Source organism: Mustela putorius, unplaced genomic scaffold (genome assembly GCF_011764305.1).
Source record: "Mustela putorius furo isolate JIRA1106 unplaced genomic scaffold, ASM1176430v1.1 tig00000580_pilon_pilon_pilon, whole genome shotgun sequence".
NCBI lineage: Eukaryota > Metazoa > Chordata > Mammalia > Carnivora > Mustelidae > Mustela > Mustela putorius.
This window is the reverse complement of record NW_025421423.1, coordinates 9,199,214-9,216,880: the sequence shown is the minus strand read 5'-3', so window position 1 is coordinate 9,216,880 and position 17,667 is coordinate 9,199,214. Positions and strand designations below refer to the sequence as shown.

At 47.5% G+C, this 17,667-nt stretch overlaps 1 protein-coding gene across 4 annotated transcripts in view; it reads left to right on the top strand.

Annotated features, from left to right (window-relative positions):
* LOC101679430 (phospholipid-transporting ATPase ABCA1) overlaps positions 1–17,667 on the top strand; it is a 127,477-nt gene that overhangs the window by 86,995 nt on the left and 22,815 nt on the right. For 3 of the 4 annotated variants that reach the window (XM_013053829.2, XM_013053827.2, XM_013053828.2), the window contains 14 exons: positions 1,836–2,007; positions 3,027–3,158; positions 4,013–4,155; positions 4,349–4,486; positions 5,424–5,644; positions 6,665–6,743; positions 7,630–7,832; positions 9,186–9,234; positions 9,429–9,542; positions 10,607–10,755; positions 12,236–12,360; positions 13,391–13,489; positions 16,231–16,420; positions 17,499–17,593. In XM_013053829.2, coding sequence (XP_012909283.1) covers positions 1,836–2,007; positions 3,027–3,158; positions 4,013–4,155; positions 4,349–4,486; positions 5,424–5,644; positions 6,665–6,743; positions 7,630–7,832; positions 9,186–9,234; positions 9,429–9,542; positions 10,607–10,755; positions 12,236–12,360; positions 13,391–13,489; positions 16,231–16,420; positions 17,499–17,593 — 1,909 coding nt within the window. Of the gene's footprint in view, positions 1–1,835; positions 2,008–3,026; positions 3,159–4,012; positions 4,156–4,348; positions 4,487–5,423; positions 5,645–6,564; positions 6,638–6,664; positions 6,744–7,629; positions 7,833–9,185; positions 9,235–9,428; positions 9,543–10,606; positions 10,756–12,235; positions 12,361–13,390; positions 13,490–16,230; positions 16,421–17,498; positions 17,594–17,667 lie in introns of all 4 variants that reach the window. The other variant, XM_004747735.3, reaches the window with a different exon arrangement.

Sequence of the window (17,667 nt, the reverse complement as noted above, 5' to 3'; positions counted from 1 at the left end):
TTGCCCCCACTGTCAGGGACAAAGGATGGCTTTTGCCCTTTAGAGAGTCTGAAACCACTCTAGGAGCAAAGAAATCACATACAGTGCATCTTTCCAAATTCTCCCATGACATTCATGTTCAGTGCTATTGTCGACTTATTGGGGAGTCGCTCTCTGGGTCCTTGAGGGACATTGCGTTTGTTTTCTTGACTTCTAGGAAAGAGGCCCTGATAGATATATGAGCCTGTGTAGGCTGACACCAAGTGGCTATCAGAGCTCAACCTGTGCTTCTTGATGGCCCTAATCTTCTCCTGGCTCCTGATTGTAGGTGGGGGTACCCACAGTTTAGCAAACTGTCTTTTGGGCTCTTTGCTCTGGTTCTTGCAGAAAAACTATCTTTGTGCTAGTGTGGCTTCCTAAGTAGTTAATGAGTTCCTTTCTGCTGATCTCTTCTGTGCCTTCCCCAAGTTGCCAGTGGAAAAGTCTGCTGTTCGTAGGCATTCTAGACAACTACAGCTGGCCCTTGCCCACTGTCCCAGCTTCTTCTCCTGCTCCTCCTACTCTTCTTTCTTACCCAATCTCCTCTTTTATTTTATTTTATTTTATTTATTTATTTGGCAGAGATCACAAGTAGGCAGAGAGGCAGGCAGAGAGAGAGGAAGGGAAGCAGGCTCCCTGCTGAGCAGAGAGCCTGATGCAGGGCTCAATCCCAGGACCCTGGGCTTATGTCCTGAGCCAAAGGCAGAGACCTTAACCCACTGAGCCACCCAGGCACCCCTTACCCAAACTCCTCTTAACATCAGCCTTTGGATTCAGTCTCCTAGAACATGTCCTGTTATTCCACATCCCCATGCCTTTGTATGTACTCTGTCTTCTCACAGGAGAACCTTTCTCTGACTTGCCTGCTTTCCTCCTCCTTCCTCAAGATCTAGTTCTGTATCCCTACCGCTGAAGTAGTGCTTCTGGATTCCCAAGTAGTCAGACAGTTCCTCCTCCAAGATTTCATGACATTAAAAACAAACAAGCAAAAGGCCTTTCTATTTAAAATAATTATAGAATCATGGAAGTTGCAAAAAATAGTATTGGGGAGGTTTCCCTTGTGCCTTTCATTTTCGTTTCCCCCAGTGGTAATATCTTGCATAACTACAGTGCATTATTGAAACCATGACATTGACACTGATACAGTGTGTAGATCTCCTTCAGACTGTAGAGTTTTACATGTACTCATTCATGTGTGTGCATTTAGTTCTGTGCACTTTGCCACATGGAGATTCATGTAATCAGCTCAGTCAAGATGCAGAACTGTTCCATTGAGACAGACTCCCTCATTCTGCCCCTTGAAAGCCGCCCCCACCTTCTTCCCCAGTCCCTGAGACCTGTCAGCTACTACTCCTTTCTCCACATGGTATTTCTAGAATGTGATGTAAATGGAACCATATACTATGGGACATTTTGAGTTTGGCTTTTTTCACTTAGCATCATTCCCTTGAGATCCATCCAGGCTGTGATGTGTATCAACAGTTCACTCCTTTTCCCTGCTGAGTTGTGTTCCATGCGTTGGGTATTCCACAGCTCTACGGCATCTTTAGATGTGTTTTTTAAACCGCTTTTAGCTTCCTGTGTTTTAATTGCTTGTCAAGTCTTTATATAGATTGTGAATGTGCCTTTATCAGTGAATTCCCATCACCAACACTCCTGCCCAAATAGGCCCTAAGTAAACGTTTGCCTGAGAAACCAGAAGTATCTGTGGAGAGAGGACACTTGTGAGAGCACGAGCCGAGCCCCTGTGTCTTTGTGCCGTGCTCTTCGGTATTTGCCGTGGGTTCATTCCCATCCTGTCTTCTGTCTTCTGACAGTCTGCATGGAGGAGGAACCCACGCACCTGAAGCTGGGCGTGTCCATTCAGAACCTGATGAAGGTTTACCGGGATGGCATGAAGGTGGCTGTTGATGGCCTGGCTTTGAATTTCTATGAGGGCCAGATCACCTCCTTCCTGGGCCACAATGGAGCTGGGAAGACCACCACCATGTAAGAGGAGGGTGTGACTGTCAGAGTCCGCTGTGGGCAGTTTCCAGAGTGCAGTTAGAAATCAGGATGCAAGGGCACTGCCTTGGTCACTGGGGCAAGGGCAGCAGCGCTGAGGGGAGGGGTTGAGGAATGTGAGATATTATCTCATCACAAGAGTGCTTTCCTCACTGCCGGTTTTGGCTAAATATTTCCTCAGCCTGAAAGCAGCCTGGCAACCCTCTTGGTGACCTTTCCCGTTTGGTTCTCAGAATTCTGCCCTGTTCCTGGAACCCTAAGGCTGTGACAGCTCTGAGAAATGGTCTCCTTTTGAGCTGGTTTTGTTAGAATTATGAAGTAAGAATATGGGAAGATTTGATATGTTGGAGGGAAGTAGTGATTTCCAGGAGCTCTGTCGCTAAGGAGGTGTGAGAAACAGCTGGCCATGTACTGCCTTTTCTGGGACCATTAGAGACCTATAAAGACCTTATGACAGGCAGCTTCACGGGGGAGCATGGGCCATAAACACCAGAGTTAGCCTCAGTGACTTTCAGTGCGGTTCCTCAACTATTGCCAAGGGTATATCTTTTCCTGGGTTTTTTTTGTTTGTTTGTTTTTTTGTTGTTGTTGTTAATGCAAAGTCAATATATGAACATTGCAGGTTATTTTTAAAAGGTGCACAGAAATCCTACTGCCTAACACAAAACACTATTTTTATCACTGAATAATTCTTTTTTCATGGACATGATTTTAGACTTACAAAATGTATATTTCAAACTGTACTTTCCATTGCAAAGTGGTCATTAAAAAACACTTGTCCTGGTACTGCCCTTTCCAACACATAGGCCTGCTCCTGGTTATCCACTAAAGCAAAGACTTGTTTGCTTTGTAGGGGTCAGTTCGGGTCTGTTAGGAAGGAATGGGGGTATGTATAGGGGGACTGATGCCTCTGCTGTAGGTGCCCAGGCTCTGCACCCGGCATGGGGCATTTCCGGGGGAATGGGGATAACACTGACTCTTGCCTCTTAACCTTTTGCACTCAGGTCAATCCTGACTGGGCTGTTCCCACCCACCTCGGGCACTGCCTATATCCTGGGGAAAGATATTCGCTCTGAGATGAGCAGCATCCGGCAGAACCTGGGGGTCTGCCCCCAGCATAACGTGCTGTTTGACATGTGAGTACCAGTGCACACTGAGAAGCAGACCCCGCCTGCATGCGTGTGTCATGAGTCATGGGCGGAGAGGGACTTAAGCATTCTACCTTCTGTGAGGGTGGTGGGTCTTACCGCTCTGCACGGTGAGACCTGGTTGTCCTTACGTTTTAGGAGAAGCAGGAGGTGATTGTCAGGTGAGAGATGTCCCATCAGTCCAGTTGGTGGGTGAGCCCTTGGGAAATGGTGCTTTCCATTACTGACCCTTTAGGGGCCAATTAGCCGGTCCCTTCTCCCACTACACTCTGGCCCAGCATTTCCCGCTGAAGACATTGCTTCCTTTCACGTTGGCCTGTCTGCAATTCAGGCCCCTTCAGGGCGCCCTCGTGGTGGAGCTTCTTGAGAAAGACCTGGGCTCTGTGACCTTGGGCAAGGACTTCTCCCCTTCTGGGTCCCCGTTTGCTCTTACCTAAATTGAACAACTCAGGTTCATGTTCTTCACAGGGACCTCCCTTCTTGCACATTCTGAGTTCCTGGAGGGGGCTGCTCCAGGTGAATTCTGACCCAGTTACTTGGTCGATGGAGCTGTGGGGTGAGCCCCTTGAGGGTCTGAGATTAAAAGTTGCAACTGCCTGATGTCTGGTGGCCAGGCCTGCTGGAGCTAGGCTGGAACAGACCAGTCACATTCCAGCTTTGGCGTCTTCAGCAGTTCCAGTGGTTGCTTGCAGTTGTTCTGTCTTGATTCTTCCTATTATTTTTCAGAAGTTGATAAAGTTAGAAAAGGTCAGGGAGGGGGCAGTGGAAATGTGCCTCTTTTCTTCTGTTCTGGGTCAGGAAGCACTGTGGGGTATGGAGTTGACCTGCCCTTGCATCCCCAGGCTGACCGTGGAAGAACACATCTGGTTCTATGCACGTCTGAAGGGGCTCTCGGAGAAGCACGTGAAAGCAGAGATGGAGCAGATGGCCTTGGATGTTGGTTTGCCACCCAGCAAACTGAAAAGCAAAACAAGTCAACTGTCAGGTGAGTTCCCCTTCCTCCAACACCCTGCCCCCGTCATGGGAAAAGCAACAGCTGCCCCAGAGTCCCAGTGTAGGGGTGGGTGAGTAGGTCAGAAATGTGTCCCTGGCTTGTCCCTGGTGGGTGCCTCTATTTGTCTCTCAATGCCTCTGCTTTCGCTGTCTGGGGCCGGTCCTGGAATGTCTCTCTCTCACAGGCGGAATGAAGAGAAAGCTGTCTGTGGCTTTGGCCTTCGTTGGGGGATCCAAGGTTGTCATTCTGGATGAGCCGACAGCCGGTGTGGACCCTTACTCCCGCAGGGGAATATGGGAGCTCCTGCTGAAATACCGACAAGGTAGCTGATATGTGTTTGTCTCGAGGGAGGGAGGGAGAGGCTCTTGAGCGGTACGCCTGTGGCTCATGGCTGTCCTTGACAGAGCAGCAGAATTGCTTTTCAAGAGCAATAAGGGGCTTCTTTTCTTTTTTCTTTTTTTTAAATTAATTCATTTATTTGACAGAGATCACAAGTAGGCAGAGAGGCAGGCAGAGAGAGGGAGGAAGCAGGCCACCTGCTGAGCAGAGAGCCCGATGTGGGGCTCTATCCCAGAACCCCGAGATCATGACCCAAACCGAATGCAGAGGATTTAACCTACTGAGCCCCAGGGACTTCTTTTCTTAAAGCTCTATGCTCACGCATGGTATGGATGTGGAAGGAAGGCCTGGTTTCTAAGACACGTAACGTGGATTCCCTTCATTATCTAGGGGCTGGCAAGAAGAGAAATGGGGATAAGGGCATGGTCCCCAGAACTACCTCTAGCTTAGAGCTTACAGTATCTGTTGTAGCTGTGTTCCCTTTCAGACCGATGACTGAGAACAGAGGCTGTGTCTTTGTTTATCTCTGTCCCCAGCATGGTACTCTGTATATGTTTGTTGAAAGAGCAGATAAGCAGATTTTAATATGGACTTTGGAGCCAGTTCCCGTTGGCCCTGAGACCTTGGAAAAGTCATTTAACTTGTCTCCATTTCTTTGCCTCCAATAACAGTAGTGCCTGCCTCCCAGAAGATGTAGTTAAATAAGAACGCATGCAGGTCACCCAGCACCCTGCCTGGTATGTGGCAAATTCCCAGATGAATGTTCCTGTTCTGATTTCTGTGAGGGTGGCTTTGCTACACAGGCTTCCAGATTCTTCTGCCTCAGTGGCCCCTGCTGATCTGTCTGTAGTTCCATTAATTCTGTTGTTGAGAACCAATAGGCCTCACTTGTCCCACGTCCTTGTGTTTGTGCCTGGCAGGCCGCACCATTATTCTCTCCACACACCATATGGATGAAGCAGACATCCTGGGGGACAGGATTGCCATCATTTCCCATGGAAAGCTGTGCTGTGTGGGCTCCTCCCTGTTTCTGAAGAACCAGCTGGGAACAGGCTACTACCTGACCCTGGTCAAGAAGGATGTGGAATCCTCCCTCAGTTCCTGCAGAAACAGCAGTAGCACTGTGTCATACCTGAAAAAGGTGCGTTGTATTTTCGGTGCTGGGCTGGTGCCAGGCCAGGGAGTCAGAACTTGTTTGGCTGGGAGTGGCCTGTCCACATCCACCCCACTCTGCCACTTGAGGGGTCACCATCTCCCTGCACTGCGGTCCCTTTGGAGTCACCTTGTATTTCCTTTGTAGAAAGCTCAGGCCACATCTCTTCCTGCAGTCAGAGTGAGGTTGAATCACACATGTTATTACTTATGAACTTTTTTTTAAACTCCAGTCATCTCCAAGTGCAGAGCAATAGTGGGAGGGAGGTATTGTGATTATTATCTCAGATTAGGGAAATGAGGCCTGTAGGTCACTGAGCAGGTAAATAACAGAGGTGGGACCAAACCCCAATAACCAGGTAGGTTTTCCTCTGTTCCACAGTACACCTCTGTGAGTCATTTGTGTGCTGAAACCAGTGGCACCTAAAACATTGACATTCCAAACTTCAACTCCTATCTGCTTATTTCCCTTTTAACTAGTGCCCGGTTACTCGAAGTTGTGAGGACCAGCAGCACTGGAACTACTTGGGAGCTTGTTAGAAATGCAGAAACGCAGGCCTAGCTCAGACTCACTAAATCAGAATCTGCATTTTAACAAGGTCCCCTGGTGGCTCAACAGAAATCAAGCTTTGAGAGGCCCTGAGCCAGACAACTAGGCAGGTGAATCCCATGCCTAGGAGGGTCAGTGAGTGTGTGGTGACAGCACTCTGTGGCCAGCTCTGTGCTGGCCTCCCGTGTGCACAGCACACACGTGTCAGACGGGGGCTTCAGAAGCCACGGCTGCCCAGTCAGTTGCCTCCCAGGAGGAGCCACATGGTAGAGCCTCATGGAAGCCCTCCCTGGCGAAGGTGCTGGTGGCTGTACCTTGCTCAGTCCCTGACCCATTCTCACCTCCTTCTTTGCCATCAGGAGGACAGTGTTTCTCAAAGCAGTTCTGATGCTGGCCTGGGCAGTGACCATGAAAGTGACACGCTGACCATCGGTAAGGACTCTGGGGTTTCTTATTCAGGTGGTGCCTGAGCTTCCCCGAGCTGGGCAGAGTGGAGGCAGAGGAGGAGAGGTGCAGAGGCTGGTGGCGCTGACTCAAGGTTTGCTGCTGGGTTGGGGCTGGGGGTTGGGGTGGGGGTTGGGAGAGGGTGCAGATTGGCTTAATGCTTGCTGGGGAGCCCGGAGCTTGGTGTGGCAGCTGGCAGGGCAGTGTCCCCGAGAGGCTGACATGACTGGGGGTGGAGGATCTCCTGGGGAATAGATCTGGCTGGACACTGGCGACCAGGGATGAGAAGCTGAGGGCCAAGCCCTGGGGAAGGGATTGGATCTCAGTATCTCAGGAGACTGAGAGCCCAGGAGATGGAGAGCAGTCTGCTGGGTCTTCCTTTGGAGCTACATATAGGACACCAGTGTCACCAGTAACACCCATGGAGCAGAAGCCTTTACTGTGTCCATCTGTGCCCAGTCCTAATACTTGGCTTTTTCCAAGGAGATGTCTCCTTCCACAAACTGATTAGTCCCTTATTGACATAAAGAGAAGGAGCCTCCTTTAAAAGGTTAGGAAGGGCGAAGAATCATTTAATTTTTCTTTACTCAGGTTTTCCATGGAAGAATCTTAGAGTCTAGGCAATGGACACAAGACTTTCAACCTCTGAAAGTCTTCCCTCCTTCCACCCACCATTCCTTCCTTCAGCCCTTTTGGCCTTTCTTCCTCTCACCCACCCACCTACCCACCCGCCCACAATGTACCGAGAACCTATAGTGTTCCAGGCTTTGGTGATACAGAGGTGAATAAGACCTAGTCCTTGCCTCAGGGACTCTCAGGCCAGAGATGAACCTGTGGAAAGACTTGAGTATCGGAAACGGGTATCATGTGTGGGCAGCTGGCCTCTGAGGAGTAGGCAGGGGGAGAAGGTGAGGCATGGCCGGCTCTTGCTGGGAGGCCTCTGAGCTGGCTGAGCCGTCTTTGTGCTTTGGTCCCTACAGATGTCTCTGCCATCTCCAACCTCATCAGGAAGCATGTGGCTGAGGCCCGGCTCGTGGAAGACATTGGGCATGAATTGACTTACGTGCTGCCCTACGAAGCTGCCAAAGAAGGGGCCTTCGTGGAACTCTTCCATGAGATTGATGACCGACTCTCAGACCTGGGCATCTCTAGCTATGGCATCTCGGAGACCACTCTGGAAGAAGTAAGTTCGGTGACTGACTATCAGAGTGGAGTAGGTTCCACAGGCCCAAGGCCAGACAGGTAGCCTCCTTTTCCCCCAGAGAAATAGGATTACCATGGAGCTGGTCATTTGAGTCCTTACATCATTGCATTTGGGGTATTATTGGCCACAGTTAACCCTTTAAAGTTGTGGTGGAAGATAGCAGGAGAGCTGTATTAGGATGGCTCCCTGACATGGCTGTGTTGTGACCATGGATAGGAAAGAGCCAACATTTATGGAAAATCCACGTGTGCCTGGTGCTGAACTGGGTGTGTGGGGTTGTTTGTTTTAATTATTGTAGGGGCTCCTGGGTAGCTCAGTTGATGAAATATCTGGCTCTTGATTTTGGCTCAGGTCATTATCTCAGGGTTGTGAGCTTGAGCACTGTGTCAGGCTCCGTGTTCAGCACAGAGTCTGCTTGGGAGTCTGTCTCTCCCTTTCCTTCTGTCCACCCCCACCCCTTATCCCCCCATCCCGCTCATGCATACTTTGTCTCTTTAAATAAATAAAATCTTCTAAAAATCATTGCAACTTAATATTATTCCCATAATAAGATAATAAAGTGGGCACTCAGGAATCTGAGCTAGGGTTCAGCATTGAGGGTTTGGGCTACAAAACCCATGCTCTCTTTACTGTGTAGCAGCATCACCTCCCTTTAGAGATCACAGCTTCATAAACCTGGAGTGCTGGAAAGGATACAAAAGTTGTCTGGCCCATTGGTCCCCAAGTTTGGCCATACAGAGAAATCATCTGTGGGGTTATTATTGACGATAGAAATTCTGAGTCCTCAGCGCCAGGGTCTTTGGATCAGAATTTGTAGAGGTAAGACCTCAACGTCACTGCTTTTATTACATGCTTTCTGGGCGGTGGTCTGTAGTTCAGAGTTTAGAAATCATTGGCTAGTTCACATTCTCTTATGATGTTTGAGTCTCTGCCATACTATTTCTAGTAACGGGGAACCCATCATCTTTTGATCATTTGGTCTTAGATGACTTATCACGATGCTGGCCTACTCAGAGATCTGGGGGCCATCCACCTGGAAGAACCCACCTAACATGCTCCCTTTAGATTCAGGACACATTTCTTCTCTGGTGTTCTAATGTCCTACCTTTAATTTGAAAATGATTGTCTGGATTGATAGTTCTCACAACTGGGGACGTGTTCTCTGGTGAAGAATGCCTTCACTCCCAAGTGACTGGCAAAGTATTACTGATAAATGCAGCTTTTACTTTTTGTCTTCAGGGGCTAACAAGCCTCTCAGTAATGTAATAATCATGGCGGTGATGGTTGCTCTCATCACATGGTGCTTATACTGTTCTCACTCCCGTTTTTCAGATATTTCTCAAAGTGGCTGAAGAGAGTGGGGTGGATGCGGAGACCTCCGGTAAGCCTCTGGGGCAACTGTACGCTCTCTGGGCAGTGCCTCCTGTAGGCTGTCTTAGCTCACCAGTAGTGTGCCTTTCCCTTTCACTTGTTTTATCCTATTCTTATTTTTAGTGTATACATTTGTGGCAGATGAGGATGGCTTGTTTTGTTACAAATAAAATAAAATGTGGGATTCTTTCCTTTTGCCTGCAGATGGCACCTTGCCAGCAAGACGAAACAGAAGGGCCTTTGGAGACAAGCAGAGCTGCCTTCGCCCATTCACTGAAGATGATGCTGCTGATCCTAATGATTCTGATGTAGACCCAGGTCTGTTTGGGCGAGATTTGTGTCCCATTGTTTGAAAGTGAATTCTTGCCTAGTATACTCCCACATTTCCTTTTAACAAACGGCCTTGAGCATGGATGATAGATGCCTACAGGGTCCAAAGGGAAGTGGGAAGTTGAAAAAAGCTGCATTCCTTACAACATTGGGCAAACTATCAAACCTGAAGGTTCCCACCCTCCTCACTTTCTTCATTTAGTTGAGATCTTTCACTTGAGAGATGTATAAAAGGACGGCCCCTCCGTCTTCTGAATCCATTGATTATCTTTTCTGTGCAGACCCAGTTTCTTGCCTAGATAGGGTGTTTAAATTGTTAAATAAATATTCTTTGAACGGGTGAATGGTTTTTGAACTAAGTCACCTTTTAGGGCTAATTGTACCTAAGACTTAGGTATTCTGGTAGAGTGTGTCCCCGTGTGTTTGACTGAGACCGAGAAAGGGAGGCAAGAAGTCAAGCAAATATTGGTAAGATGTGAAAGCACCTCAGTTAGGAATCATTAGTTTAGGACAAGGATTTTTGTACAATTTTATACAATTTTGAGATACAGAAACTTTTTGGCTCTCCCAGTCCTGCTCCTATGAGTGTGTGGCCCTCATGTTTTCTGTGATTTCAGACATTGTCAGTACTTAGATCATTTGAACGTATCCACCTTTTACCAAAATAACAGATGGTAGGCAAATCAGCATTGTCTGTTTTCAATTCTGTCAGCCAAATGCATGGCTTGTCTCATAGAATATTCTATCAAGGATGACGTGGTTCATCTGAATGGCTTGATGTACAACAGTTATGTGTGAACACTTCTCTTCAGTTGTCTCAAGGCACCTTCATTTTCTGCACTCCCCACACAAGAGCCATAGGCAGAAAGTGCCACTGTGGGGCATCTGGGGTCCTAACTTTTCCTGGGACAATGATTTGTCACGAAAGCCCTTGACTTCTGAGAGACTTTGGCTTTCAAACACAAGCCTCCATGAGGATACTGGAGGGAGGAGCATGATAATGTCAAAACTGCCTCAGATAATAGGTGACCTTTGGTGTTGGCTTCCTGCAGAATCCAGAGAAACAGACCTGCTCAGCGGGATGGATGGCAAAGGCTCCTACCAGGTGAAGGGCTGGAAGCTCACACAGCAGCAGTTTGTGGCCCTTCTGTGGAAGAGGCTGCTGATTGCCAGACGGAGTCGGAAGGGATTCTTTGCTCAGGTGACAAGTGCTGCTCGAGGCCAGCGACTCTGGCTTCACGGGTGGGCTGCGGACTCCCTGACCAGTGAAGGCAGGAGAGGGTCGTGGGTATGGGGTAGATGCTGGAGCCAGACTTTTCGCCTTTCAATCCCAGTCCTGCTTCCTGTCACTCACGCATCTGTGGGCAAGTTACTTCTCTGTGCCTCCTTGTCCTCATCTTTAGAAATGAAGATAACGTGCCGGTTACGTAGGGATGTTATGAGGATTCAAATGAGTGAGTGCTTAGAGTGGGCCTAGCATTTAGTAGTGCTGTGTGTGTGTGTGTGTGTGTGTGTGTGTGTGTGTATGAGTTTTATGGTAGAGGATGGCATAACAAGGACAGAGTTTAGAAACATTGGCTGGGCAAATTCAGTTTTCATAACCTGAGATGCACTTGACATATAAACTTCTTGGAATCGTGACTTTTCTGTAAGTCGATGTTTAACTGCAAATTGATAGAAAGGTGGCCAGACAGGTCAGCAGAAAATGGGCAAACAGAAAAGACTCCTTACACTGTTGCCTATGTGTTGGTGTTTCCATGCTAAGGCACTTGGTCAGTAGGGATAAAGTTATCCTGCTGTATAAAACCGAGAAGTACAGAGAAAGCATCTGCAGAAATTCTTCCCTGCAGACTGTGTGGGTAATGAGGGGGTATGAGTTTGGAGCACGGAGACCTGGGTTTGAATTCTGGTTCTGCTACTTACTGGCTGTGTGACCTTGGGCAAGGTACTTAGTCTCTCTGAGATCAACTACTTTGTTTTTTGATTGGTGATAGGGTTGGAACAATAACGAACTGAGATAATTGTCATACAGTATTTTCTCAGAAAGAAGGATTTAGGTAATGACTCTTTTGGAGGCCATTCCATGGTGACAGGGTTTGCTGTTCCCTTTCAGAGCGTGGGATCTGACTGGGTCCGTTAGTCTAGATTACAAGTGAGATTACTGAGGCCACAGCGGGAGTGACTTCCCATGGATACACTCATGGCAGGCACAGAACCAAGCTTCTTGTCTTCTGGCTCCTGGTGCAGGGCTGGTTCTGTCGGCCTTTCTCTGAGCTGAGCTGGGCTCATGGCCTGTCGTGGTCTTTCTTGGGTCTTCAGAGGGAAGAGGGCAGGACCCAGAGTTCAGAGTCCCCCTGACATGTGACCACCATTTTGTCTGTAAAATTTTGAGCTTCATGTCTCTGCTGGGTGACCACAGCCTCTGGCTTTGTGCTGTCAGCCTCCAGAAATGCCCTGGAGGGAGGAGGTTTTGGTTTCAGGATCTGCTGCTTCCCACCTGCCATGAATGCCTTGGTGGAGCTTTGTTCTGGGTCCTGTGGCACTGACTGCTTGCTGCCTGGTCTGGGAGGCTGGGCTGGACTCTTAGGGGCTTGTGCCAGGCCCCTTTCTCTGACATTTGCCCCCCACCTTTTTTTTTTTTTTTGGCCATTTCCTCTCCCCCCCCCGTCCCCTGGTTGTAGATCGTCCTGCCAGCTGTGTTTGTCTGCATTGCCCTGGTGTTCAGCTTGATCGTGCCCCCCTTTGGCAAGTACCCCAGCCTGGAACTTCAGCCCTGGATGTACAACGAACAGTACACATTTGTCAGGTGCGTGTTTGCCTTCTGTGCCCCAGGAGAGAAGAGAGCTCAGGCAGACCAAGTGTTGACACTGCTGAGGGCCTAGGGGAGGTGGACTCAAGAGTAACAGGGTGGGTTGGATTTTATCAGCTGTTCTAAAGCCCCGACACAAACTAATATCATATGCAAAGAATGCCAGCGAACTGAACCTCCACTAACAGACCCACCTCTCTTCCTGCTTTGAGCTCCTTTCTTTTTATTCTGCTGTCACTGGGAACGGTCATCGGTGTTTTACCTAAATAATCTGTCCTTGCAAAACATTTGTGAGGAAGCTATAGTCTGTGGGCTTTTCATAGCTATGTTTTAATTTTGTCATTTTGTCCTAGGGCTTCTGTACATGGTCACAGCTTTACACCTCCAGGTTCTTGTTTGCACAGTACATTTTGTGTATTTATTGTGTTACAGATATTAAAGAGTGTTCTTTAGAGAATGCTAGCTACTCTGTAACAATCCAGTGCTTCAAACAAAGGGACAAAGGAATTTCTCTACTTCCTTCCACAGAAATTTTCCTCTGTCTTGTAATATTTGTAGACCTTTAGATGGGGAGAAGTATCTCAGTGATATAAAAGAGAAGCTTTTATGAATACACAAATCGGTTCTTCCTTCTTTAGCCTTGTGTTTCTTCTTGTTTGGATCACATTTCATGGATAATTCTGAAAGTATTTTTGAAAAACTGGTTCTTCACGAATTCCTTCACATTAAAGAAGTATAGATAGATAGATAGATAGATGTGCATGGGTGTTTATACATGTGTGCACACCCATATGCACAACTCTATTCATTACAACTTACACAAGCCGAGAGGGCTGTCCCTTACCTTGATCTCAAATACACAATCAGTGTCCGCTCCTTTTGGGTACATTTTGCATTTTGCTCATTTCGGTGAAGAGAGCTTGGCACACAAGAAGTGCCTAATAAAGTATTCCATTCAGAAGAACAATACTTCCCAGTTCCTGGTTTTAATGAATCGCTGAGCTGGCTACCTCTCATGTACCCACAGTAATGATGCTCCTGAGGACTTGGGCACCCAGGAACTCCTGAATGCCCTCACCAGACACCCTGGCTTCGGGACCCGCTGTATGGAAGGAAATCCGATCCCGTAAGTGCCCCTTGAGCTCTGAGACCCTTGATCTCTGGATTGTCTTCTGCTTCTCACCTGGTTCGATGTCTGCTGTATTATGGTTATCAACTATGATAGATGTCACATGGTGACTAGGATCATTTATCATTTGAAGCATTTTTTATTTTTAAAAAACTGATGTAATAACTTAACCAGAATCTAGGAATGAACAGAGCCAACTAGGAGAGTTTTCTGTCATCCTGCAGAGCAAAATCATTACAGATATGTATTTGCTGCTTTAGAGATTAATATTTAATTCAAATAGCACTTTGTACAGATCCAGTGCTTTACCATTATTCCCTTCTGCCAGCTCCTGTACCTAAAAGCAGAGATAAGCTGCCATTATATAGAATTTTCAGTTTGATTTATCAGCTACTTCACTTTACCAACCTGAAAATGTGTTCTATATTGTTGTGTATAAAAATGGATATTTTCTTCTTTTGGGGTTGCATATTTTTGTACCTTCCTTCAAAATCCTTTTTAGGGGAAGTAGGTAGTATATGGATAAATGCAGTGAAATGCCTGTGTCTCTAAGTGGGCTGGGGGGAGGGGTGTGTGGAGGTCTTCATGCATAACAACTGTGAAGAGAGGTGAGTTTCCAAGTGACCCAAGCCAAGGCCCATGCAGGTTCCAGGCTCAGGTAGAATGAGATTCTGGCTCAGTTATAACACAGACTTGGAGGAATTATAGAGAGTGTGGAAGGTATAGGAAGATTGGAGAAGGACTAACTTGAATTCCAGGTTTTAAAGGGAAGTTACTGACTTTGCAAGTGGACAGACCAGGGAGCCAGGTACCTAGGCAAGCAAGGTTTCAGAGCAGATTTCTAGATAGATAACTACCATGTCCTCGCTAGCTCTTATTCTTGGATATTTCCTAAGCATTTGCTGGTACTTACTGCTTCATGGGTAAGTAAGCCCTAGCAGCCAATATCAGTTCCTAAAGAATGAAATGACTGTGATGGAAAACGGCATGGGGACATCCTCGCTGAGGTCACAAGACTTTTGACTTTTAACATACCTGCATGTTTCATAGGGGAGGTAGAAGAATGAGATAAGGTGCAGTCATTATACACTGTTGCTGAGTAGTATGGACTCAGGTAAGTGGCAGCATAGAAGGAGCTGGGTCTGGGCTCAGGGCTAGACAGGTTCAGACAGCGGAGGTCTGGTCCCTGCTGTCAGAGGATTCACAGGGTTGGGGCAGAGCACCGCTGTGTGTGTATGTGTGTATGTGTATGTGGAGTTGCAGGGGTGATGGAAGGTCTCCATTCAGGCAGCTTTTCCTGAATTCGCATTCTAGGTTCCACCAAAAGGAGTACAACTGAGGGAAGTCTTACTGGGACATTGACTGTGGCATTGAGCTTTGTCTCAGCCAGTCATCTTGTGAAGTTTTTGGAGTATTTCCATCAAGTTACAGTGCTTAGAGAGAACTAGAGAGCAGTGCACTGATTTTGATGTTTTTAGTACATAGAAGAATAATATAAAGAGTGTAGCTGTGCATTGTAGAACCTTGGAACCGGAAGGGATATTAGAAATGACATGTTTCAACATGTCATTTTGTACTTTTATTTGACTGGTGGAGAAGATAAGACCCAAGAGGGCAAGCGTGTTGGTGATGGTCCACAGTGATTCGGAGCTTGCGTCAGGCGTAAAGGCCTCAAGATCCTTGCAGACAACCTAGTGCTTCATGTACTGAGCACCCTCACTGCGTCCCCTGCAAACCCCAATTCTGTCCTCATTTTATTTTTTTTTAATTAATTTTTTTTTTAAGATTTTATTTTTATTTGTCAGAGAGAGAGACGGAGAGAGAGCGAGCATAGGCAGACAGAGTGGTAGGCAGAGACAGAGGGAGAAGCAGGCTCCCTGCCGAGCAAGGAGCCCGATGTGGGACTCGATCCTAGGATGCTGGGATCATGACCTGAGCTGAAGGCAGCTGCTTAACCAACTGAGCCACCCAGGTGCCCCTGTCCTCATTTTAAACCATAAAACGAATCTTGCCATTCAGGGAACATTGAGCATAACGCGCCGACTCCTTCCCAGGCCCGTGTCATCTGGCGCCGGCTTCGCTCCACCGTCCTCCCCGTCATTCTCCCTCCTACCTCATCCCGTGCCAGCTCACTGCCTTCCTGCTGTTCCTCAAACGTGGGAAGTTCTTTTCTTTTGAGGGACTTTGTACTTAAACCTTCCATTGCCTTTGCCTGTAGTGTTTCTCTCCCCAAATCTTTCCCTGGCTGCTGCTTTCTGGTCGTTCATGCCTTGGAAGAAGAATCACCTTCCTAGGAAGAAGTAGTCTGTCTTCCCCTGATTCACTGTTCTCTTATTTTGCTTTGTTTTTGGCTAAGTGACATTTGCTTATTGCCAGATTCCTCTACAGGAGGCAGGGACTTTGTCTTGTTCACCCCAGGCCCTCAAATATGCAGCACACTGTCTGGCACATAGTATGTGCTCATTGAATATTTACTGAGTGAACACAGGGGCAAGAGACCAAATGCTGGCAGACTGGATTGCCTGGAGTTTGGTACATGAGTGTTTAGGGCTTCTTTGTGTTCCTTCATCCTTAACTATAAGGTGAGTTTGCAGCTTACAGGTCTGTGGGGAGATCAAACAAATGGTGAGGGCACAGATGCCTGTTTGTGGTTGTTATTGATTGGTCTGTGCTCCTGAGGCTCCAGGAAAGGCCAGGTCCTCTCAGGTGATGCTACCTTTGATGTCCTCCCTTTGCAGAAACATGCCCTGCTCCGTGGGGGAGGAGGAGTGGACCACCGCCCCGGTCCCCCAGACCATCGTGGACCTCTTCCAAAAGGGGAACTGGACGATGGAGAACCCCTCACCCACCTGCCAGTGTAGCAGTGACAAAATCAAGAAGATGCTGCCCGTGTGTCCCCTGGGGGCAGGGGGGCTGCCTCCTCCACAGGTGAGTCGCTCTCCGTGACTGAGCAGATGGCAGTGCAGGCGGGCTGGGAGCTTCTGCTGGGGAGGAAGGAACAGCTGACCTATCCTGTCAGGGGCTTGTCTTTCAGTCTTGAGCTTAATTCTTATCAGAGAGAATAGCATATGGGTTTTGAGGGGAAGAGAATTGGTCTGCAAGTTCCTATACCTTAGTGTAACTTGTTTCTCTATTTTGAAAAGTCAGCCTAGCTTACTTACTTGTTTGAGTTAAAACCAGATCTCAGCACTCTGGATCTGTGGGCTCTGGAAGGCACAGTCTGGTTTCTCCCACTGAGGTAATGTGACACAATATCTTGTGACAGACCCGGCTCCATCCCTGCTTGTGCCACAGATGAGCTGGTGACCTCAGACAGGCCGCTCAGCCCCTGGGCCTGTTTCCTCACCTCTGAATTAGGGAGACTGGTCCATGAGACTTCTGTGGGTCTTAAAACTCTGACAGTCTCTGAGACTGTGAGTGTGGGGGGAGCAGTTCTAAGCCTTTTTCTGAGAACAGTTTCAGGAAGAGGCATGCTTGTGATCACCCTCTGTTGCTTTATCAGCATCTAGGTTGCAGGGTGAGGACAAGCAATTGTAAATGGGTGTGAGAACTTGAGCCCTGGTTACTTCTCTTTAAAATAACAGTGTATCTAACAAATAATACATTATATGTTAATAATAAATAAATAAAATAATGGTGTATCTATTCATCAATATAACTCTAATGAACCAAAGAAGTCACCGGGCGTAGTCCGTGATACTGCTCCCTGAGAGTCTCGGTGACTGTAACGAGTCATGTTCCACTGTCTATTGTTGAGTATCTCGGAATAATTTCCTGGGGGACATCTTGGTTTGGCATAAGTGAACAGCCAATGGTGAGGGCAGAATGGACTAGGCCTCGGTGTTTGGCTGATGGCAGCACCTTGGCTCTGTGGACAAGTCTGGTCACACTGTGATCCATGATCAAGAAACATGTGTCATTGTAGTTCTTAATCTTTTTCTTTCTTCTTTCCTGTTTCAATTGTGGTCCATAAAGACATTTGTGCTTGTTTTTTCTATGATGACAGAGAAAACAGAACACTGCAGACATCCTTCAGAACCTGACGGGAAGAAACATTTCAGATTATTTGGTGAAGACCTATGTGCAGATCATAGCCAAAAGGTCATTATTTACTAAACTTGGCCCTTTTTTCAGTCCTGAATAGGGGAATTAAATGTTTAAAAATAGCTTAGTTC